Source organism: Typha latifolia, chromosome 2 (genome assembly GCF_019914945.1).
Source record: "Typha latifolia isolate L0001 chromosome 2, TyphaL0001v2, whole genome shotgun sequence".
In the NCBI taxonomy this organism is placed as follows: Eukaryota; Viridiplantae; Streptophyta; class Magnoliopsida; order Poales; family Typhaceae; genus Typha; species Typha latifolia.
Window position 1 is genome coordinate 4,193,909 of NC_133087.1, and position 23,662 is coordinate 4,217,570.

At 35.7% G+C, this 23,662-nt stretch overlaps 2 protein-coding genes across 5 annotated transcripts; one reads left to right on the forward strand and one right to left on the reverse strand.

Moving 5' to 3' along the window:
- Positions 1-244: 244 nt before the first annotated feature.
- Positions 245-11,971, reverse strand: LOC140782650 (tRNA A64-2'-O-ribosylphosphate transferase). Of its 3 annotated transcripts, XR_012107925.1 has the most exons (9): positions 11,622-11,971; positions 11,317-11,477; positions 9,909-10,629; positions 8,844-8,947; positions 8,636-8,744; positions 8,435-8,494; positions 1,103-1,331; positions 669-887; positions 245-537 (listed from the first exon to the last, which is right to left on the reverse strand). XR_012107925.1 is itself a non-coding variant. In XM_073129341.1 (8 exons), the coding sequence occupies exons 1-7, from the start codon at positions 11,902-11,904 to the stop codon at positions 1,138-1,140; spliced, it is 1,632 nt and encodes a 543-aa protein (XP_072985442.1). In that variant the 5' UTR covers positions 11,905-11,971; the 3' UTR covers positions 245-887; positions 1,103-1,137. The 3 variants fall into 3 exon arrangements, 2 of the variants coding, with proteins under 2 accessions (XP_072985442.1, XP_072985443.1); XM_073129341.1 differs by having other exon boundaries at positions 245-887; XM_073129342.1 differs by having other exon boundaries at positions 245-887; positions 11,317-11,472; positions 11,622-11,956.
- Positions 11,972-16,910: 4,939 nt separating this feature from the next.
- On the forward strand, positions 16,911-20,078 carry LOC140781009 (auxin-responsive protein IAA16-like). 2 transcript variants are annotated; one of them, XM_073126757.1, is made up of 7 exons: positions 16,911-17,347; positions 17,434-17,732; positions 17,853-17,958; positions 18,914-19,173; positions 19,362-19,509; positions 19,630-19,693; positions 19,803-20,078. In XM_073126757.1, the coding sequence occupies exons 2-7, from the start codon at positions 17,447-17,449 to the stop codon at positions 19,842-19,844; spliced, it is 906 nt and encodes a 301-aa protein (XP_072982858.1). In that variant the 5' UTR covers positions 16,911-17,347; positions 17,434-17,446; the 3' UTR covers positions 19,845-20,078. The 2 variants fall into 2 exon arrangements, with proteins under 2 accessions (XP_072982858.1, XP_072982859.1); XM_073126758.1 differs by having other exon boundaries at positions 16,982-17,347; positions 17,437-17,732.
- The last annotated feature ends 3,584 nt before the right edge of the window (positions 20,079-23,662 follow it).

Genomic DNA, 23,662 nt, shown 5'->3' on the forward strand with positions numbered 1-23,662 from the left:
AGTAAATTAGATCCTATTTGATGAAAAATTTAAGAGATAATCTATTTCGGTAAAAATAAATTATCTTAATATCTCTCATCCTTTCTCTTCTCTCTGAAAAACAGAAAATGATCCCTGAGCTTTAAGACGTGCGTTATACTTGTGAAAGCTGGACCCATGTTCCATCCATTTTCATAAGGATCACACATTGAGCGTATCTGAAAGAGCTACTTAGAAATGAACAATAGTTCAAAGCTAAGAGTAATTTTCCCTAAAATCAATTCTTTAAGATAATATTTGACTAAATAAAGAGGTTGGTCTAAGAGACCGACAAGTCCCATATTATACAATAATTAAGCAGCGTAATAAATTTCCTTCCCTATCTAACGGAATAAAATCAACGAGAAGAAAAAGAAAAGCGAAATTCTGATTCACAAGAGATCTAATAGCCCTGGTTCATTAAATAATTACAATTTATGATAAGAGGTGGAGTAGAACAACTTCCCTTTAAGTCGTCCTTATCCACTGGGATTCTTTGCTGACAACATATGCTTGTCTCTACTTTCCAAGTAATTCAAATGTGATAGATTAGAATATATGAAGAAACATAACTTAAGATCACTATTTTAGTTTGCAAAAACTGACAAAAATTGAGGAATAATTGAAGAGGGTGTGTAGCTAGAACTTACTTTGCAAATCCAAAATGAGGGTTAAATGATCGCCTGTAAGTGCTTCACATAGCAGAGCAATGGAGCTTGTCCTCGCATAATATATCTGAAACCAGACTGCAAATACTGCAAGTTGGACTTATAGAAACCCTGCATTCAGAACTCTTCTAGCTCAAGCACTTGGACTGCACAAAGTGTATACACTGCAGCTCAAGCTACAGCACTTCTAGACAGTACCATCTGTTCAGAAATGAAAGCAAAACGTATGAAGAAAAACTGTTTTTGAATAGACATAAATTTCACGAAAAGAAAGATCCTAGTTAGTATAGACATATAGAAGTAACTCAGACCATTAGTATGAATCTTTTGATTATATTCTGGCATTTTCATGCCCATTCTGGCAGTTAATCTAATTTACTCGTACAGAGAAAGTAATTGAAGAAGAGGCAACTTACTGTGGAGGTAGAACCAAATCAGCAAAGCAGATGATCTAAGAATCATGATCAATGTTTGCCACGCTAACTACATGTTCTTCTTCCCTTCTAAGAAAACCAAAAACCTGCTTCAGGTTTCCTCTAGATGGTCGTGCATTTATTGCAAACTTGCAAATGAATACCAGCCTCTTCCTCATCTCCCACTTTGTTATGTTATCGTGCATGAAGGACTTCCCACTATCAAAAGACCCTGAAGAAAAATATTATTTCCATAAATATTTTACAAAAAAGATTCCCCACAAAAATAGTCAGTATTTTCTCAACTGTCAAGAATGGTTCCAGGAATATTGTTAACCTAGTATCGATTTAAAAGGAAATAGAGACTAAATGCATGCATAAGCAAAAGAATGAAGAATGGCTTAAAAACAAATTGATATACAGTAAAGCGAGTCTGTTAGATGTGCTTATAGTAAGCACACAAACACACAAAAACAAAGAGCAACAGGTCCACCACTAAGCTGCAATTGCTATAATGTAACTTCCTAGGGAACTGGGATGTGTGCTTGCAAGTCAAGCCCTTACATACCCACCTATCGTGTATCTCATCTTCATGCACTGAATCTTATATTAACATAAACCACTAAGTACGTCTAAGATTAGTATGAGAAAAAGAATGTAACACATGGGTACAATTCTTTTGGGCATGTGATCAAGTCAATATGTCATTTAATGTGTACCACAATGCATGTCGAAAAACTAGCAGCAATCTATCTCATAGAGGCAATTAATAAGTAGATTGGCTGGAGAAGGCAATTAATGGTGGAGAGTGTCATTGCAAAGCAATCACCCTCCTCTCTCCTCATTGTCATCGCCTTCTTATCGTCATGCCCTAGCGATGGAAACTGGAGAAGATGATGGCAAATGGATCAAAAAATAAACAAGGATCCGCAAAACAGATCTAACTTAAGTGGCGGATCACTCTTAAGGTACTACGATAAGGAGAGAGGAGAGCGATGACAAGAGCTTGATAAGGAGAGTGTCATAAGTGGTAGAGGCTCCGCGACATGGTAAGTACTCTCCCTTTCTCTCTCTTACATTGGGCTAGCAGTGGGACCTCTATTCTTGTGGCACAGTCAGTGAAATTTGCGGCAAGTGTCTGCTTAAACCTGAAAACAAATGCAAATCTTGTGATTTTGATGGGGCAAACTCCTAATTAGTTGATATATAGTAGTTCATCCAACAAAATTCACTAGTAGAGGTGATCTTTGGGCACGTCGGGCTTTTCGGGCTGATCGAACTTAAATATTTATTCGTAGGCCAACCCATTAATCGCTCGGGCCAAATTTCGGCCATGCTAGAATATTAAAGCCCGTTACACCAACTAGCCCATAAGATATCGAGCCTAGCGTAACAGGTCAAATTTTAAAATATTATATTTTATCGGGCCGAGCGTAATGGGCCTCTATAAAAATATTTTAGTTTTATTTCATAGGACAATACTTATATATTAATATCTAGTTTACTAAATATCTAATGTGGGATTAAAAAATAATAATATAAACATGCATAACGGGCTGAGCCACGCGAACACAAACCGAGCTCTGGTTGGGCTTAGCCCGATTAAAATCAAGCGGGTGAGGACCAAGCTTGGGCAAGTCGAGCCCAATGATCACCTCTAATCACTACACAACCGCTACACAATATTGACATTACACCTTTCATTGATGTACTTCCTCCTTGAAAACCTGCACATTTCCCCAAATGTCCTAAATGAAACTTGAAAACTAAAATTCTTTAACCAAAACCTTCTAGACTTGCAATATATTTTTGAGAATTTTGCCTTAAAAAACCGAGATATGTTCAGGTTGCACTTTCTCCCCATTTTATATTTCCATAGCAAATTCTTCATATTTCACTAGTTTCTGACAATGACACTTGTGAAAGAATGGAATGATTATATTATACCGATTTTCAAGGTGCTTCTATATAAACGTTGCATAGAATAAAAGCCGAAGTTTAGAAAGTACATGTCCTCTCGGTGCCATACCTCCATTTTGACGCCACAACTTTAATGAGCAGATTATTTGAGATTATGCTTCGTTTCAAAAGAGATACGCACGAGATCACATCCGTTATTTTTTTCCTCTCTAGTATTGCAACTGTCCATCTCATTCTCAAAAGGATAATTTAAATTTTTACACAACTTTAATTAGTAGACTAATTCAAAGATAGCAACCAATCACATTGAGATACACATGCATCAGCTATTCATTCTTTGTACTAGTATTTGCAACCGTCCATCTCCTTCTTAAAAGTATAGTTTAAGTTTTGCCTCAGCACATGTGCCACCAGGAACTCTAATTGTTGCTTCCTTCCCTTTTCCACATGGTGCTAATCTTTACTATTGATCTATCTTCATAAAATTTGTATTCTTGTAAATAGTTTTCGTCATCGCTAATTGTTCATCTCATTTGTAGTAAACCATAAACCTCTCTACTTATTTTGGTCTAGGTCAAATGATAAACCCTTTTTGGACCCACAAGAGTGTTGCAATCAAGTCAATCCTTAGGCTTTATGTCAATATCCAATATTTATTGCACCCACGTAATTTGTTGTTGACAAACGTAACTTGTTGGATACCAACGTAAATCGCTAGCGATACATAATTCCATAAATACCTACATAATAGGATATGGACTAGCGTAACCCGTTAATGGTCAACGTAATTCACCAGGGCCCTACTTTATTCGCTATTGACCAACGTAACCCCTTCACGTTGATGACCTACGTAAAACGCTTAGTACCAACGTAAGACTACTAGATACCTACGTAATGTCATAGATACACACATAATAAAATATAAATCAACGTAAGACCTCCAATATTCTTTGTTTTAATAGTTAATTTGTTTCTGTCATACAGATAATTTGAAGAAGAGATGAATGTTGATGTTACTTCAAAGAGAACGAAGGTTGTTTCTCGTTGCCATGCTACCAATATTTTCTCCGTATATCTGCACGTTCGAAAAATTTACAAGAGTAACAGCCACTACACAATTCCGGTTCATCTTTGATTTCCCTAGTGTTCCCTAGGATTAGGTGTTATTGACATACATTGTCAATTGTTGGAAAGGTGGAAAATATTGGTTGCCATACTATTAGATGGAAGTTGGAGGAAAATGTTGTCATAGTGGGTTTGCAAATGAACGGCGACGAAGTTCATTTTGGAATAAGGCCGAAGAGAGAATTGAAGAGAAAGGAACCAAGATGCTCTAGTGAACGTTGACACACGATCTCATCCATAATGTTACTGGATCATCCTGTTGCATCGTACCAAACACCGGTACTTATTTGCCATGGACATGCAAGAACAGTTGTGCATGATTTTCAACTCTTTGACACATCCGAAATATGCAACCTAAGCTAAAAAAAATAGGAGAGTATCCTGCATAATTCTTATAGCCTACATTTTTCAGTAACCTGCATAATTCTTTAGTAAGCTGCGTAATTCTTTAGTAGCCTTGGTAATTTTGAGTAACCAACGTAACTTTAGTGGCATGTGTCATATTTGCACTACCTGCGTAATTTTTAGTAACCTGCGTAATTATGTAGTAAACTGTGTAATTCTTTAGTAGGCTACATAATTATTTAGTAAGTTACGTAATTTGTTAGTAGTCTACATAATAATTGCACTACCTGTGTAAATCTTATGATACTTGTTTTATATACGCTCGGTGGAAGAAGAAAAATGCACGAGAAACAAAGAGAAGCACAGAAAAACTCGAGGAAGAAAAAAATTCTAAAGTGCATTAATTCTTCATTCTATAATGTATATCAATTCTTTATCCTTTAATTTAAATCAATTATTTATTCTTTAATTAAATACATTTTTTAACATTAATTGTAAAATAAACTTTTATAAATTAAATGTAAATATCTATAAGGTTGCATCCCCTCGCTTTGACTACCGATGAGTAACGATGAGGGAAATTTTAGGTAGCGAAATAACTTGCATAATTTGTCGGGATGTAGTGTAACACGTTAGTCGCCGAGCTCACAACCTTCTTTTTATTTTTGGATGGTTCCTCTCTAGATTCTTCTTTTTACGGACATAAGGACTACGGGTTGGTCTTCTTCAATTGTCTTCTATTCGGAATGGGAATAGGGTTGTCCAAATAAGATGCAGAAGATGACGGAGGAGAATAAGGACTCCTCGACTTTTTGCCGCGGTTAAGTTAAGATCTTAACAACCGTATTTCGGTTGTTAAATTTGCTAAGGCCAAAGCGATTGTCCTCATGTTGTCCTCCACTTGTTATGCCTAGGGCTATCAAAATAATCAAGCATGCTCGAGCTTGACTTGATAGAACACTATAAGGCTTGAAATAATTATAATATATATACAATATAACTAACATTTCTATACTATACTATAAATTTTTTATATTCTAAGATTTTTTAAGTGGATTAATATGTAATCTGATCTTATAGACTTTATAATTTTGATTCTATTACTTTATAATTTTGAATTATGCGTTATTTTAAACTTGATTTAAGTCTAAATCAAGCTTAGTTTAATTCAAGTTTGATTAGGCTCAAAATTTGGCTTGAATTGATCAAAACTTTGAATTACTTACTAATAAGCTCATTTAGGCTCGAGATCAAAATTAGCTTGAATTGAAATGATTTCAAGCTTGATCACAAATATAGGCTCAAAATTAATTTCAATTCAAGAGCTTGATTACACCCCTAGTTGTGGCAACCCACGTAGTGAATTACGCTAATACTATCAATGTCCTATTAATACCTCGTTATTCTCAGAGGGCTGCTCATCTACTATGGCAACGACAGGAAAGGGCCTCACGACATCATAGGGCGCTACGATATCAAAGGGCCAATCTTTTATTGCAAGCAATGCTTGCTCCTCCATTGTGATCTCCAACACTTCAACAAAATCATTGGCCTTTAGGATTGCCATAAAATTATCCAATTTAAAACGGCATTTCTTCATGCCTACCGCTTCATTCATGGGATAACTAGAGAAACACTTGTTGGCGACTAGAGCCTAAAATACTCCATATTAAAAAATACGCAGACAATATAGATTAGTACAGGACTTGTAATGACGCACGAGAGAACAACTAGAGATATAGATCTCTGACTTTTGCCGATTCTTTTTCACCTTAAGTTTCTCCGTCTTATTTATCATAGTAATTAAGGAGGACAAAGATACTTATGGTCAGCACCAGCCACCAGCTCAAGAATATCGGCTCAGTAAAGGGATATCTTCCAAATACTAAGACAATTCAAGTGAGCAAAAATAGTTGCTCCTCTAGAATAGAATACTGGAAAAAATGTACAATATATACATCCTCACTAAATCAAGGATGTTTTCTTCAACATTGCTCTCTGAGAGCTTATGTAAAACAATCTCCAGTCTCTGGTGATTGATTAGAATAGAGTTATTAAAATGTCTTGCTAAGAAAGGAATCTCTCTTAACAAAATTCTTCGATAATATTTGGTGATTCTTTTATCTTCAACTCTCTTCGCCCTCATTGTAAAATGAACTTCTTCGCCGTCCATTGGCAAATTCACTATATCGACAATTCCCTCTGACTTTCATCCAATAGTATAGCAATCACTAAAAAATGTCTCCACCTTTCCAATAATTGAGAATGTATATCAACAACACCTAGTCCTAGAGAACACTAAGAAAATAAAAAATAAATCGAAACGGTGTAGTGATTGCCACTGTCTTATGAACCTCCCTAACGTACTGGTATTGTCTTATGAACCTCCCAAACGTGCTAGTATACGGAGGAAATATTGGAGGTTTATCAACGAGAAACAACCTTAGTTCTCTTTAAAGTAACATCAACATTCATCTCTTATTCAAATTATATGTCCAACGGAAACAGATTTACTATTAAAACTAGGAATATTAAAAGTCTTATGCCAGTCCATTTACATGAGTATCTATGAAATTACATAGGCATCTAGCGGACTTATATTGGTACTAAGCATCTTACACAAGTCACCAGTGTAAACGGGTTACGTTGGTGACTTGCGTATAAGGTAGGGCCCTAACGAATTACGTTGATTGTTAACGGGTTACGCTAGCACATATCATATTACATAGGTATTTATAGAATTACGTAACACGTTGATCAACAGCAAATTACACAGATGCACAAAAATACTGGATATTAACGTAAAGCCTAAGAATTGATTTGATTGCAACCCTTTGTGGGATTAAAAATAGTTTATCATGCAACCCAAACTAAAATAACTAGAGATTGAACAATAGACAACAACAAGACGAATCAAAACTTATGTTGAGATAGGATGAACGAAGAAGATTGCTGAGTGTTTTAAGAATAGAGGTTTAGGGTTTACAACAAATGATATGAACGATTAGCAATGATAAGAAAACTCATGTTAAAAGAGTATTCAATAATTACAAGAACACAAAATTTATTAAGGAAAATCAATAGTGAAGATTAGAGCTCAGTGGGGTAGAGAAGGCAGTAGCAATTAGAGTTCATGGCCTTTCTCTTGTGTTGGGGCAAAACTTAAATTATACTTTTGATAAGGAGATGGATGGTTGCAATACTAGCGAGGAATAAAGAACGGATGACTATGATGCATGTGTATCTCAATATGTTTGAGTATCTTTGAAACAATCCGCTAATTAAACTATCCTTTTGAGAATGAGATAGACGGTTGCAATACTAGCAAGGAAAAAGCAATGGATGTGATCTCTTGCATATCTCTTATGAAACGAAGCATAATCTCAAATAGTATGCTCATTAAAGTTGCCACGTCAAAATGAGTATGACATCGAGAGGACATGTATTTTCATAACTTCGGCTTCTATTCTATGTAATGTTTAGAGAGAAACAACTCAAAAATCGGTATAATATAATCATTTCATTTTCTCACATTTTTCGTTATCAAAACACTTTTAAAAAGTAAGGCAATAGCAAATCAAAAAAAAAAGGTGAAATATGGAGAATTTACAATGAAAACATAAAATTGAGAGAAAGTACAACCTGAAACATATTTTGAGTTTTTTAGGCAAAAGTATCAATCATTAAATCTAACAACAGCAACAACTGGTACAAGGATAACAAAAATGGCAGTTAAGTGTTTTCATACTAATAATCTATCTATCTTGCTTGTGGACAATCCCAGCCCAACGAAGGAGAAGAGTTAGCATAAGCAACTTGAGTCGTCGTAAAACCATTGCCACGACATATATCGAATACAAAGTATAATAAGACAATTATCATTACAAACAAGAAGAAGCATGTTGTGCAATATGCAATACAAAATCAGAAGAAAAGCTGCCATACCTTTTCCATCAAATAAGAAGGTCAAGATAGCTAGACACACGCAAACACTAATATCTTCTCCTACAAGCAGAGTAGGTAGCATTTTAAATTGTTAGACACTAACAAAGTAAGATTACATTACTAAGAAATCATCTTATCAGAGTAAAGTGAACTGAGCCTTTTTGGTGGAGAAAAAAGAATAAAATTAGCATATTAGCTTACCATTGTGACAGCATACTAGTAATTTTTTCCCTTTAGGGAGATTTAACTTTGCAAAATCTATTGCTGATGGCAGATTTCTAAACAAGGAAAATCGGTCCACCTTTGAGTTCTACAAAAAAAAAAAAAAATATTGGAGGAAAGAAGAATGACTGCAAAAGGAAGTCAGGAATTGACATCTTTTAAGAAATGAACTCATATTTTCACCCACCAAGATAGGTAGATGCAAGTAAGAATCAGCTGGTGGCACAGGAAACAAATTAGAGTCGCTGTCACAATTCAATACACAGTCGACATCAGCCAATACATCGGTTACTGCAGAAACAAAAGTATATGTTGAAATTTGGATGACCAGAAAAGGAACTAATCTTGCATTCATGACGTAAGAATGAAATAGGCAGTATGGTACCTAGATAAAATTGAATCTAAATGCTCTATGAATATATCAGTAACACCAATTCTTATGTATTAAGTTTGTGATAAATCCCTTATTCTTCACATCCATCAAAGGACAGTATCATAGTAAGTTGCACTTTCCTTTAGAGTTAATTACTCACTGTAGCAATATATACATGTTCCTTGTGAATCCAAGCTTCATGCCTTTCAATAGAGAAGCTCTAAGTGAACACTTACTCCACAAAATGAGAAACTCTGCTAAAACTGCTACTTTCCAAAATGTCCTTTGAGATAAAGAGGGTCTTTACCAAAGCCATAAAATCAATACAAAATCTAATCAAACTTCGATCAGCACAGAAAAGGAGAAAGTGATTGTATTTGTTTATGTATCAGAAGACAGGGCATATATGCAACTTTTTTTTCGTAAATAGAGGCTCTAAAACAAAAATATAAACCTTTGGATGATGGTCTACATGGTCCAAAGCACCAGCATATAGAGTATCAATTAGTCCCAGAATCACTAGCCTGTATCATGCTATTACTATTTATATTGTATACATTCATGCAAAAATAAACAATTTCCTTAATCTTATTGCTTATGCATCAGGAAACACATACTTCATGAACAATTGCACTCCAAATAGTTGGGACTAAAGCCTTGGTGGTTGTTTTTGTTGCTGTTATTGTTGTTTGAATTAACAAAAAGGCTCATTACTGAGGCTCATTAAGCCCCATATGAAGAATTCAAAGTATGACTCAACAAGCCACATATTTGCCAAAGCCATGTAAATGTCGTCATACATCAAGAATTATACCGAAACTAGCATCGGATACTGATAATGAAGAGCAAATTCAAGTTTAGAATAAAAGATCAGCATACCATGTAAAGTCGAGGCCACAGCAAGATTAGTTGAAGCAAGCCAGAAAATGGACTGCTTGTCGTTAGAAGATTGTACACTCATGAAATTGGTAGAAAGATCAGAGTCCCTAAACTGACAGCTAATGGTAGACTCCCCATTAACATAAGGTTCATTCATTTCATTGTTAATCAATATCCTTGAAGGCTTAACAGCAACTTGTGGAGAATATTCACCCCTTTGTGCATGATATACCCTTTCTTTTTCAACGATTTCAGTGACTCGATGCTTGCAAAGATCAGGCCCAGCATCAATTATATCAAATGCATGCTTCCAAAATAATTTAGGAGATAGACCTCGTGCCCAACTCTCTTCATCATCTCCAGCTCCGGGAATATAATGCCAGCTGAACTCTGACGATGTCCTTTGCTTAGCTATTCCAACAGGTGCTGATGACGACAGTAGAATGATAGGAGTGAAATCCCAAGAATCAGAGTCAGGAATGTCATTTATCCAGATAAGGGACTTCTGAGAAATCCACAATGGACGTAAAGGCTTTTTCAAATTAAATGCAAGAGAAGCAATATCAGCTCCACACAGTTCAAATTTTTCCGTCCATTCATCAAGACGCCTTTCTATTGCAGCTTTCTCAGTGTCTAGAACCCACAGAGGAAGATGTAACGAGCTATCCCAATATACAGGGATGGTTCTCATTTCCATAGGCTCATTCGATGAAGTACTTGACTACAGGAAAGAGATGATCAACAATGACAAGAGGAAAATGCATAACTAGGCATTCAGAAATATAAGAAACTGAACCATTGTTGAACATCTTTCAGTAGTACCCTATAGACACTAATGTTGTAGCACATTGCAAATGATAATGGAGCATGATATGATGGTAATGTAATATAGAATGCTAAGAAGCTTCTAAAGCATGTATAGCATTAAACTTACAAAAAGAAGCTCCAAAACTCGTACAATCAATTAGGATTGCTTAATCCTCCTGAGTGTCATTTCCTACTGAGACCCAACCTACAGATGTTAATAATATGGACAAGTTCTTATTTAATGCAGAATGCTGTTCCATTTTCCCTGTAAACTTGTACTTCCACTTTAGCTAGTTGTGCAACTCTTTTCTTTGTTAAATTCATGACAACTTCGACGAAAGAATTTCTTTCTTCTTGAACAGAAAGTTACAGAGAAATGATAAGTAGATGTATCAGATGCAACAATATTGTAATAATATGATCATGAATCCCTAGGCTCGCGAAATTTAAGCAGGATAGTATAATGGTATAGAGAAGTTAGTTCGAAGTTTGGATAAGTTCTACCAACACTTCCATAATGAAGCAGTCTATGCTTGGTCGTGTCGCATTATAGAAAGTAAATAATGGTGCAGCATCATAGAAAGTAAATAATCAAACTCACCAGTCCATCATCACTTTCAACATATCCAGCCATCATCTGCAAATGCTTCTTGATCGCCCGATTCAAAACGCAAGCCCATATTGGTATAGTCTTCGACATGGAATCCGGAAACCGTTTCCCCTTCCTGGTCGAATCGACTATTATGCAACCTCCTCTCTGCCCTACACACAAAATGCACAAAAAGGAACATAAATATTAACACATTTCCCCACCAAAACATCCAACCTTTCTCTAAATTAGAGAAACTCAAAATAAAGATCCGAATTTCACCGATTCCCAAGAAACCCTAGGACAAAATCGCATACCGGCGAGTTGTGCGACGTGGAGGTTGAGGCGAGAGGTAGAGAAGGACCAGTTGTTGTTGTGGCCATCGGTAGACTTAAAGTAGCAGGTGGAATCGAAGCGAGGGGAATACCAGAGGCCGCAGCGGAGATTTGCGAGGAGAGGGAGGTCCGGCCAAAGCGCGGCGATCTCGGAAACGAAGGTGGAATCCTCATAGATAGAGCGGAGAGCGTTGTACAGAGAGTTCTCACTGCGCTTTATACATCTCGCAGCCTTGTAGATGCTTAGTTTTTGCTCCGCCGCCATGGCGATGGAAGAGGAAAGAGAGGTTCAGAGGGAGGAAGAAGAAAGAGGGGAAACGGTTTCGACTCGGAGGAATAGATGGGTTTAGGGTTCGGATCCGAACGAATCTTATATATGATCTCGTTATCGGGTCGCTTTAGTACAGTTCAGTCCGTATCCAATCTGGATCGGATCTTGATAGGCAGATCATCCAGATCGGATCTTGATAGGCAGATCATTCGATGCATATGCTACCTAAATGATTTGTAAATATGATAATAGATAACTTTATTTAGACAGAATATTAATAAGACGATGAAAAATAATATGTAATTTGTTGGGTTTAAAATGGCACTGCATTTTTTTTTTAAATCTTCAGTTCAGTTCAGTTTTTTTTTTTTGTTCATATTTTTCTTTTATTTTCTCTCAATTAAATAAAATAAGAAAAAGTTATTTTCTATTCTTTTCTTTTATATTTTCTTTATCCAAGTAAAATATAAATGAAAAAAAGGAGAAGGAAGTTTCCCTACTCTTAGCTAAAATGATGAATATATTTTTTTGAAGTCCTAAACCCCAAAGGTTTTCTATAATTAAAAGCGTCGATACAAATAAATGAAAGTGTCTATGTAATAACAATATGGTTCTAACTATAGACAATCTAGTTAAAAGTGGGTGGACAGGAATGTCGTATAAGGAGACGAGCGACCGTTTATTCATGAGGTGCAAGTTTGGTGGCAATGTGCTGCGACATATGAAGAAAGCTATGGGGATTAACAGTCATATAAAGCATATAAAGGATTGGTTTCGGTCTAAAATTTTGAAGTTGAACAATGAGAAAAAGAAATTATGGTATATTTGGCTAAGTAGCTAAAAAGAAATAATAGAATATTTAAAAATTGTGCAAAATCTATTGATGTATTTGAACATAGGGTGACATCCTTGTTCATATGCTGGACAGGGACTCGGGAAGAAGAAGCGGTGAAACGGGCTCGCAAGCTATTGTTGGACTTAGCGAAAGAGGATGTGGCGAATGTAGAAAGATTAATGTGTCTTCCAATTTTCTTAGATGCAAAAACTTTTGTTCTGTTTGGGCATGTGCTATGGATTTAATATCTAGTAGTGAATATTGTGGAACATTGAGGAGTATGCTTTTTGATAGTTTATGATGATAGGGCTGTGGTATGACCCATTTGGTGTAATAGAGGACTTTACTCTCCGGTAGAGGATGGCCACTAATTAAGTTTCAATGAAACAGGAGCTATGGCCTGATTGTCAAAAAAAGAGAGTGTCTATCTAGAGGTGGACAATAATGCAGTTTCAAAGGTGTAATTATATAGAAGAAAATTCGTTACAATTTGAAGCTAAGAATAAGATACTAATATTGTGTATAGTTTTTTGTATATAATGCTACTGCATGATGGTGGTGAAAGCTTTGTTAGACCAAATAATTGGGGGAAGGTTTTATCTAGCAATAAAGATTACATTTCGAAATTAATCTGCCATCTTCTCTGTCTTCTATAACAGAAAATCTTGATTCCTTTATAAGTGAAATCCAAGTCTGGAATGGAGTCCTAAATATTAAATAACTTTTTCTTTGTGAAGCAGATAATTTTGAAGAAAAAAAAATCGGAGTGATATGTGGATAGGCTACTAAGTACTTACCTTTAGGCAAGTCTTTCTTGGAAATTTCATTACCTGTCTAGTTCTGAATAAAAATTTAAACTCTTAGGTCCATCTGTACCATAGAAAGTGCATCGCTACCTTAATTAGCAAGTGCTTATGGGTACCATAAATTAAAATAGTAAACACCAGAGGTGATTATATTGCAGGCTGGGCCAGGTTACTGCTAAACTTTTTGAGTTAATCGGACTTAAATATTTTTTTATAATTTAACCTATTAATTATTCGAGCCGGATCTTATTCGAGTGAGACTAAATTATTATAGTCCGTTATTGTCCACTAACATAATACGTCTGGTTTAAAAATTATTATATCTTGTCAGACTGAGCAAAATTAATCTTCGTAATAATATTTTAATTAGCTTCGTATGAGTAGTACTTATATAGTGATATCCAATAAATTAAATATCTTACGTGGGATCATAAAATTATAGGAATATGCAAAAACTTAATGTGCCAAGCTATAGACGTAAATAGTGGTTAAACTTTTAAGCTAATTTGCGCAAGCAAAAGCTCGGCCCATCCTACCTATTACCATCTCGGCCTTGGGCTAAGCTGAGCCCAAACCGAGCTCGAGCAGGTTGGACCCAATGATTAGCTCTATGTAAACACCATTAGTAATATTTATCATTTATTGTTCATTCTATAAGTGTATTTTTTTTCTTGTCAGTTTGATTAGCATCACTTTTATATTGCCTATAGATTGAAAAGTTTCAAACTTTTTTAATTTGACCCACTTCTAGAAAATATGTCTTTCTCTTTTATATTTTACAGACTAACATAAGATTTGTGTATATGCATGCTTATACAAATATTCTAAATATTTTTAATATATAAAGTATATTTTAAAACGCATTGCCAATTGTATAAACCTTAGATTGCCAATCTAATATGTAGCTATCCAAGTGTACTTGATCAAACACAAGTTGTTTTATTATCATTTGATGTTTGCTCATGCATACATATATGTATATATTTGTGTAATACAACTCTGCAAAGTTATAATTGTTAGATAATTGGTTGATTAAAAAGTTTAAATTATTGTTATCGACTAATAATATATATCATACGCTTTAACATAACCTATAAAATCGTACGTGGACAAATATTTAGATAGCAAAATATGCAATTATCTAAATCACAATGCTAAAAGAATAGATAAACAAAAGTAACTCTTATATTACTTTAGATAATTAATTACTTTAGGCAACGTAACACAGTATATATATATATATCATACCCTTCAACAGAAGCTTTACTGTAATAACAATAATATTTAGGGTACAAGCTTTACTGTTATCAATAATCATTCTACGTATAGTTGACATGACAGTTGATTACAATGACTTCCATTTGCAAGTGATTCAAAATCTGGAGTCTTAGAGTTGACCATATATAGTTTTCTAGTAATGATCATGGTAGACAGAAGTAAGGTGATTCAAAATGATAATTAATAAAGTTTAATGATTAATTATCATTTTAATTCTTCATTTCCTGTCTCTCTCCTCATCTATCAACTATAAATAATATTTTAGTCACTTAACATAAAATATCTCCTAAATCCACTATTTTTTTTTATATTAAATCAAAGGTAATAATAACACCTCCAACCTCTAACATATATAAAATCCGAGCTGTTAGGTCACACTGAGACTAGTTTACGAGAAAATTCGAACTTATAACTTATATCGTATGCTTAATAAAGCCCGAGCCGGCTTATTTATAATGGGAAGAAAAAAAGTAGTAGACTTTTTTATAATAATGTTCATGAGAGGCGAAGAAGCTTGTACTGCAGATGTGGTGTAGTTTCCAATGCGAGCGAGCCTAAATTATTCCCTGAGAACGTTTTGTTTGGTCGGGAAATGGGGTCACGAGCCACCCCCACGCGTACGTTAGTGAGGGGCCACGTAATTTTTATTTATTTATATATTTATATGGTTAACGTCTTCTCCTCTTCGGTTTCGTTATGGACACCAATTGACCGGACACCGGGGTCGGACCAGTTAGGTCCTGCAGAGTTGACCGCCTGCGTCCGAGCACCTATCACCGCTTCACGCGACTCGGAACAAGGATTAAAAAAAAAAAAAGTGGGCCCCACACCCGGAAATTAGAAAATTAAATAGATTGAGTCTTTATTATGTAAATAGGAAACTTTTGGGTATATATATGTAAAAACAATCTTAAATAAACACAATATTTTTTAAAGCAAGGGCTTTTATGTCAAAGTGAGACGGCTTTCCTAGGAGAGAGAGAGAGAGAGAGAGGAGGTGGTGGGCAGACAAAATCATGGAATGTGCGTGTTTAATAGCCTAAACCGGATCATGCAAATCTTCTCCACTGCACTCTTTTCCAGTTTTCACTCAACCCCTGCTTCATTAGTTAACCTAGTTATTCTTAAACATAATCTAATGACTAATACTCTAAAAAATTAAGCTGTTCTTTTGCCGAGAAAGATAACTATATTATCGGGAAACGGCACAAAATACCTCAAATATTTTTAGGGATATACATGATCAGTTTGCTTGCTGGTTAACCTTTATGAGATACTAAGAGATTAAAAAATATATAAATTTTTTAAGAAGTCAGAAAATATCTTAAAAGGTACCTCGTCATTACTAATATATTTTGTATAATAAATATATAGGGTATTCAAACTTATGGCTTTCTATTTCAACCTATATTAATTCACTAATTACTTTATTACAGTTTATGTTAGAGGTCTAATGTTAAATATCTATATGAGTAGATGTGAATAATAATAAAAATAAAATATACAGTGTTTTTATAAGCTTTTTTTTTTTTTTTTTAAATTTCAAAGTCATGACGTTTTACTCTAGTTTTTGATGTGGTTAGAGAGTTAACATGAAGCCTATTTGTAGTTAAAACCCTCTATATTCATTATATAATAAGTTAACTTTATACCATACTATCCTATCCTCCGGATTAAACTGCAATAATAGCACAAATAATACCATCCATTGATGACAGTATCAAGAACTTTATGCAGCAATCAAACAGGGCCCTAACACCACCTTTTCTTTGATCTCCTAAGAATAACGCACATTTTATTACTCATTATGGCATATACTGTTCATTTATTAGAGCACTAAATGGGGGAGTTTATCACTTTATCTTATCCTATCCTCACTATCTTTATTCTCATAATTGGATTTTAGCATGGTGCATGTCTAAGATATTCTCATGCTACTAGGAGAATAAATGGAATAATGTAGGACCAATCTAGAAACTTTATGTTAGGATTAGTTGAAATGTTATGATTCTAATTTGTGCGGTTTCAACTTTAACGTACAACTTTCCCCCTCCAATAAAGAGAGATGTAGTCATTGTAGAGAGAGAGAGAGAGAGAGAGAGAGAGAGAGAGAGGGGATAACACATCTCCATCGTTGGCTTTGGCTTGACTTGGTTTTGGGTAAGCGCGCAATTGTCATAGAGAGCAGCACGCCTGTGGTGCTCCCTCTTGTCGAATACTTGCGTGAGATCATGGAATCTCTCATGTCTGCCGTGCTCTTAAACCTTGTCTGAGTGACAGTGTCTTCTTCGAAGGAGAAAGGAGAGAGAGAGGAGAGGAAGAAAACAAAACAATCAAAAGCCGAGGAGCTTTCTTCTCCCTGCTTCTTGTCCTCCCAAGATCTTATTTTGAGGCCGTTGGTGGTCAATAATGGTGGTTTTCCAAGTGGGTCTTTGATTTCTTAGCTTGGGTTTTTAGTCTCCTGGGAGATTGAGCAAAGGGTTATTACTTTTTTCTGTGTTCCTGCTCGTTTGAGAAGGTAGGTGCCATGGGCTATATCATTTGTTGAGAGCTTTAGCTTTTTGTCTCTCTTCTTTGGTTTCTGATAGATTTTTTCTTGCCCAGAAGAAAGCAATTAATGGAGGAAGGTTTCACTAGAATTACAGAAGGGTGCCCTCAGCTTCTTGAACTCATGGGTGGGGGAGGTAATAGTTTTAGAGCTGCAGAGGAGAAGAAGCTGGAGCTAAAACTTGGTCTCCCTGGAGGAGAAAATTGGCTACAAGCAAAAGGGAGGAAAGAGGGGCTCTCTATCGACTCCACCCTATCACTGGGTTACTCCTCCAAGGTTGCCAAGAGCAATGGTTCCAAGCCTTGCGCTGGAGCCAAAAGAGTGTTTCTTGGTGCTGTTGAACCAAACACAGAAGGTATTATTACAAATGATCAGTTCTTGGTTTTCTTCTTTCAATGGTCTCTTTAATTCTCATGAAATTTTACTTTTTCCTGTCATACTTTTAATTTTTCTTTTTCTTCTTCTGCATCTGTAGCTATTCAGAAGCAGCAGAGCCTTGAGAGAAAAGCATGTGGTCCTCCAGTAGCACATGCAGCCGCTGCTGGGAACGCAGCTGGATCCAACAATAGCTCTCAGACAAGGTATCATCATAGACCTTTGGATATCCAGCTCTAGCTCTTCCTAACTGATCGAAATATTTATACCCATATGCTTGTTCTATTGAAGACAGTGGGGGCATCCTAGCTTTCAATTCCTGGGTTTTTATGTTCAGATCTTTGTCATGTCTGGATTTTTCCTCCCACAAGCTTGTGCTCTGAACTTTATGTAGAGAGGAATAAAGTTTTAAGTGTTAGAATACTGATGTATTATTGGGTCATTCTTTACTATGCCATACTGCTGGAAACTTTAGGAGTTAATAACACTGTTGGTGATGGAAGAGTAGCTCTTTTTCATGTTTCATTAGATATCTATTTTTCTTTCATGGATAAATCTTTAAAAAAAATAAAAAAAAAATAGATTCAGCAGAATAAGAGAACTAATTCAGCCAAGAATGCTTTGCTTCTGTAGGATATTGGAAAAGTAGGCCTTTTTCATGTCTGAATATGATTTTTTTTTCGCTTAACTTTCTCTTATTTAGTTATTTCAACTTTTTACTACATATTCCGCCTTTTGGTAAGAAATCCTTATTTAAAATTAACACAACTGAGATCCTGCTTGCAAGTATGTAAGTATGTAACTATCTTGTCAAAACTTTCATAACGCTTGTAGGGTCTTCTTTCTTGTTGTATTTGACCTGTTTAGGTTAAGAACAGAGGTATCCTTTCTGTAAAATCTGGCACACTTTCATATATAGGTGTAATGTAAATAATGGATAATGTTTATCAGGTTACTCTTACTCTTTATATCTGTGCCTATGATTACAGGCTTCTTGTATAATTCTGAACTACTTTTCAGTAAATTATCTTCAGTTGAAGTATTCCTTGGAAAAGTAAAGTAGAGCACAGGATTCTTCAAGTTAATAAAGATATAATCTGCAGAAAAATATTTTTGAAGATTTTCTTATTTCTTTACTCCTTTTGTGTTTCTAATGAGCAGAACTGCCAGCACTCCTGTTGTTGGATGGCCTCCTATTCGTTCTTTCAGAAAGAACATTGCCAGCACTTCCAAACCATCTTCTGAATCACAGAATGGAGTTGCAGAGACTGCCACTAAGCTCAAGAATGACAAAAAGGGCTTGTTTGTGAAAATTAACATGGATGGCATACCTATTGGTAGAAAAGTGGATTTGAAAGCCTACAATAGCTATGAGAAGCTTTCTTTGACTGTAGATGAGCTCTTCCGAGGCCTTATTGCAGGTATACAGCTAAAATTAACCAAACATTTCAGTTATGGCAACATCTCTTAATAATTATATACAAGAAATCGTACGAAAGTTTTTCCTCTAAGGCAGAGTAGCGTTGGTCAATATCAATTAGATGCCACACTAGAAATTAAGTGCTAATCTGAGCATTTTGTGTTTTCTTCTCTTCTACATTAAATTTAGCTCAAATGGATCCTCTTGCTGCTGGAAGTCAGAAGAATTCTCTAGACAAGCAAGCAATCACTGGTTTACTCGATGGAAGTGGTGAATATACTCTGGTTTATGAAGATGATGAAGGTGACAGGATGCTGGTTGGTGATGTTCCATGGGAGTAAGTATTTGCAAACTTTCTCTTCCTTTTCTTTTGCTTCAAATTTTACTCTATAAGACATGAATATATCTTTTATATCCTAAGAGAACCGATGTTTATTTTTCATTGAAATTATCACAGCATGTTCGTTTCGACGGCAAAACGATTGCGAGTATTGAAAAGCTCTGACCTTTCTGCATCATCAGTAAGTCTGCAAGTTTGATCCTATGATAACTTTATAACTTTTAGCACTTGCAAGATTTAGATAGACATTACTTTTACTTTCGGTTTTTGACATCGTCTTCTTCTTTCAGTTAAGAACGGTCAGCAGAAAAAGAACGGCAACGCAGTGCTGAGTTGGAAACACGGTGCCTTCGGGTCGATCATCCATCAAAATGATCTTCCTTTTGGGAGATGCATGCTGATGAGAGCTTTTTTATCTCTTCCTTTTTTGAATGTGTGGGCATTTTCTTCTTTTTTCGCTCTTTTGGTTCTTGCGAGAGGGGGAAAAAAGAAACATCCGCAGAGATGCATGAGTAGAAATTTCCTTTATATTATCTGTCAAATATTTCTACTTCATGCTTCTTATACTGAAATGCTTATGAAAATAATTTAATGGTGAGGATTATATCACTTTCAACAGTGGTCTTAGTTGCAAACAGTGGGACACATCCACCTTATACACTCCGACAAGTAACAAAGCCTAACTAGGTCCCACTGCATCACCAAACTTAACTTAGGCCAATCACCCTCTTGGGTTCTCAAAGTCCATTTGAACTTGTTTACACTTCAGCAAGGGTTATATGTAGGACAACTGCTTTCCATTCCATTTTCTTCTTTAGCCTAAAAGAGGTATTCTGATGACTCTAATTTGTCCTCCATATGGGCTGTTTGGAGTAATCTTTTTATAATATTTTAATCTTTTCAACTATCTAATAGCTCAACCCTTCCCCTCGACTATGTTTACTTGAATGATTTTTTTTTTTTTCTCTTTCCTTTGCTTTGAAATAAGGGTGAAATGATCCCTAAACTTTAAAATTCACTATATTATAGACACGTGATATTTTATAATAGAAAAAATCCAACAGATATTTTAGAGGTCTTACATAGACCATAGTTCGTAGTCGTGTGAGGAAAAATAAAGTCTATGGAAATAACAATATATTAAGGGGTTTAAGTGTAAATTTGGATACCAGACAATAGAGGAATGGATGAATTCATAAATACAGTTGGGTTCACATAAAATTGGGCTTAATTCCCCCAATCTATTGGGCCGGCCCAGGATTCCCACCACAATCGGTTGAGCCTTGAGCGAGCGATGGAAAAGAAGCCACCATCACTGGTTTAGGACACACCGAGAAGCAAAGTTACAGTCTCTCGAGGTTCATCATTCAAACCCAACCTTGGTTGTTTCATTCTAGTACTAGTTTACTTTTGCTCTTCATCGATCCCAGGCGGCGGCGGAGTACTAGTAACTACTACGACAACACACACTATATATAAACCATAAAAGATTTGATCACCAGTACAAAGCAAGAAAGGGCTTATGATTCCTTTCAAAGGGTACTTTGCCCCTTGTATGTAATTATAGCTTGGACTCCCCAGTTTTTCACGCATCAAACTGGTCATTGTAGATGGGCCCCTGTGTCAACCTAAGAGGGGGATGGAGATGATGGACCGAGAGGACATGAGGGCATGAACGGCATGCATGTACCACGTCGGGGCCATGTGTTGGGAGACATATCAATGCCATATTTAGGATAGACAACAATGCCATTGCCACCACTGCATTGCATGCATGCATGGATGCTTCACCCGGGTCACATGCAAAGATATGTTAATCAAGGATAGGATAAGCCCTAGAGATACTGTGCTCTCCTTTTGTTGCTCCTCGGGTCGACAACCTCATGGCCATGCCATCACATTGGGTACTTCACCTGCCCTTCTTTCCATAACCCTATAGACCTACAGATGTTATGCATATGACAATGCATAGTTGCGTATGATGATAATGTTTCTGAAGTACATGCAGAGTGATGCTTTTGCATGCAAGTATGGCAGTATGCCATCACCACCTACATCTTTAGCCTTGTTGTGTTAAAAACCTCCTCACTTTAAGCATAAAATCAATGCTAGTTTAGTGCAATGAACTTGCCAACAACAATGCAGAATAAAACTTTTGGCCAGGAAGAGAAGTTAATTAATTCATTAATCTAATAGAGTCAGTAGGTCGGTACTAATTAAGCCCAAATTGGAGCTGCTTGGTTCTTTGGATATGGCCCATTGATGACAGGTTCTTTTCAACAGGCTAAGGTTAGGAAAGGATGGGTGATGTGTGTGTGTGTGTGTATATATATATATATGAATATATCATGACCCAAAAAAGAGGTGAAGTACCACAACTTGACAATAGATTCATTTCAGGTGGACAAGGTTAGAAAAAGATAAGCAAATGGAATTAGCAAAAGGCCAACTTTTGTTATGCTAAAATTAAGGAGCAGTGGAAAGATGCCCACCACTTACTTGGGGAATCTTATAGCATTCCAATATAGGTAAAGCAAAAAAATATCCAGTTGCAAGTATGTGGTCAGAGAGATGCTTTAGGGAATATCATGTGCTAAGTGATAATCTATTCATAGGATGCAAGTTCGTATTTTTTGAATATAGCCTAATAATTTGCTCTCTGAATTATTTAAAATGTTACAATCTTTATTCTCACAGTACAAAGCAAAGTGTTATATTTTAGATAATATATGCGGGAAATTATTCGCTTTAATTATTCAAAAGCTTAATGTGGTACTAGATCATACACAAGGAGCTACTACTCACTGGATGTGGATCCATATGCGATAGAATTTGATGCTGCTAGAGAAAATCTCACAATCTAAACGAAAAAAATGGTAATAATTAAAGGGGAATGCTTTACTCTTCTTTTTTTTTCACCACTTAGGTTAGGAATCAAAACAATGGAATATTGTGGCAATAAGATTGGATTAATAGACACTAGTGGTCCTCACCAATCACTAGAATGAGTTCTAGCCTCCCTAATTAAATACCAAACGGGTCCTTTTCTGGCATTCCCGGTTGGAAGGGAGGCAAGCACATGCACCCATCCCAATCTAACATCATAACAATTCCATCTTTAATTCCTTTCCAAAGATTTATAGATCGATAGCTTCCCCTCATCACATGAACTAGTAGATGGATGTATGGCTGCATCCATTGCAACTACATCCCAGAGGCATGTGTTTGAACAGTTCAAACTTTGCCATGTTGGAACCTTTATATAAAAAAAAAATAATACCTTATCTTTTGCTTGCATTATAACTAACGCCCTACTACCATATAGTTTCTTCTTTTTTGATTCTTATTTATGTATATACCAGCCCTTTCGGGTTACTTTTTAACATCTTCGAGATAAAATCGTAGTAATCTAACAAACGAAATAATATAATATATGCAAACAAGAATAAGGGTATGTCTGTCCTTTTGATAGTTAAATTGATGGAGTTGTATGGATTAGCTATATGTGAAGCGTATCCATGCAAAAATCAAGTGTTTTGAGAGATTTGCATGCAAACAAAAAGTTTTTATTTTTATTATTTAACATATTTTATTTTACTTTTATATATCTCGTGCTTAAGTTAATCTGTCTCACTCACCTCTGCAATAGTATCATCGTCCCCTCGGAAAGACAACTTTTACTTTTAATAATAACTGAATATTTACTATTCAGTCAGTAGCTTTTAGGTTATATATATATATATATATATATATATATATATATATATATAGGATGTTAGAAGCTTTTTTTGAAGCAAGTTTGGGTCCCCATGCATTGTGACAAGATGGAACATGGCCAGATGATGGTAGTAGCTATATGGGATTTGTTGGAAGACTGCTATCACGTACTGTGTGCAAAGAAGTCTTTGGGGGCAATCCCAGTTTGAGATCCCTGGGACCATTTGAATAATTCTTGGGCTGTAGACATCTTGTACTCGGGAAATCTTAGTAGGAATATTTGCATGGTCCACTGGTAGTTTATGTGATCATCTTCCTATATGAGAATGGGGGTTAGGCGATCGATAAGGCTCCAAAGGAGCACCTAACGCTTTACATGCACATCTCCATTATTAAGAGATCAGCTTACATCCACCTATATAGATATCTATCA

Excerpts from the sequence above, each read along its gene's own strand:
- LOC140782650 (XM_073129341.1), bottom strand. The coding sequence starts at position 11,904 with ATGGCGGCGGAGCAAAAACTAAGCATCTACAAGGCTGCGAGATGTATA. Across the intron at positions 8,745-8,843 it reads ACTTGCATCTACCTATCTTG|AACTCAAAGGTGGACCGATT; the intron begins GTGGGTGAAAAT and ends TTTTTTTTGTAG. Across the intron at positions 1,332-8,434 it reads CTTCTTATTTGATGGAAAAG|GGTCTTTTGATAGTGGGAAG; the intron begins GTATGGCAGCTT and ends ATTTTTCTTCAG.
- LOC140781009 (XM_073126757.1), top strand. The coding sequence starts at position 17,447 with ATGGAGGAAGGTTTCACTAGAATTACAGAAGGGTGCCCTCAGCTTCTT. Across the intron at positions 17,733-17,852 it reads TGTTGAACCAAACACAGAAG|CTATTCAGAAGCAGCAGAGC; the intron begins GTATTATTACAA and ends CTGCATCTGTAG. Across the intron at positions 17,959-18,913 it reads AACAATAGCTCTCAGACAAG|AACTGCCAGCACTCCTGTTG; the intron begins GTATCATCATAG and ends TCTAATGAGCAG.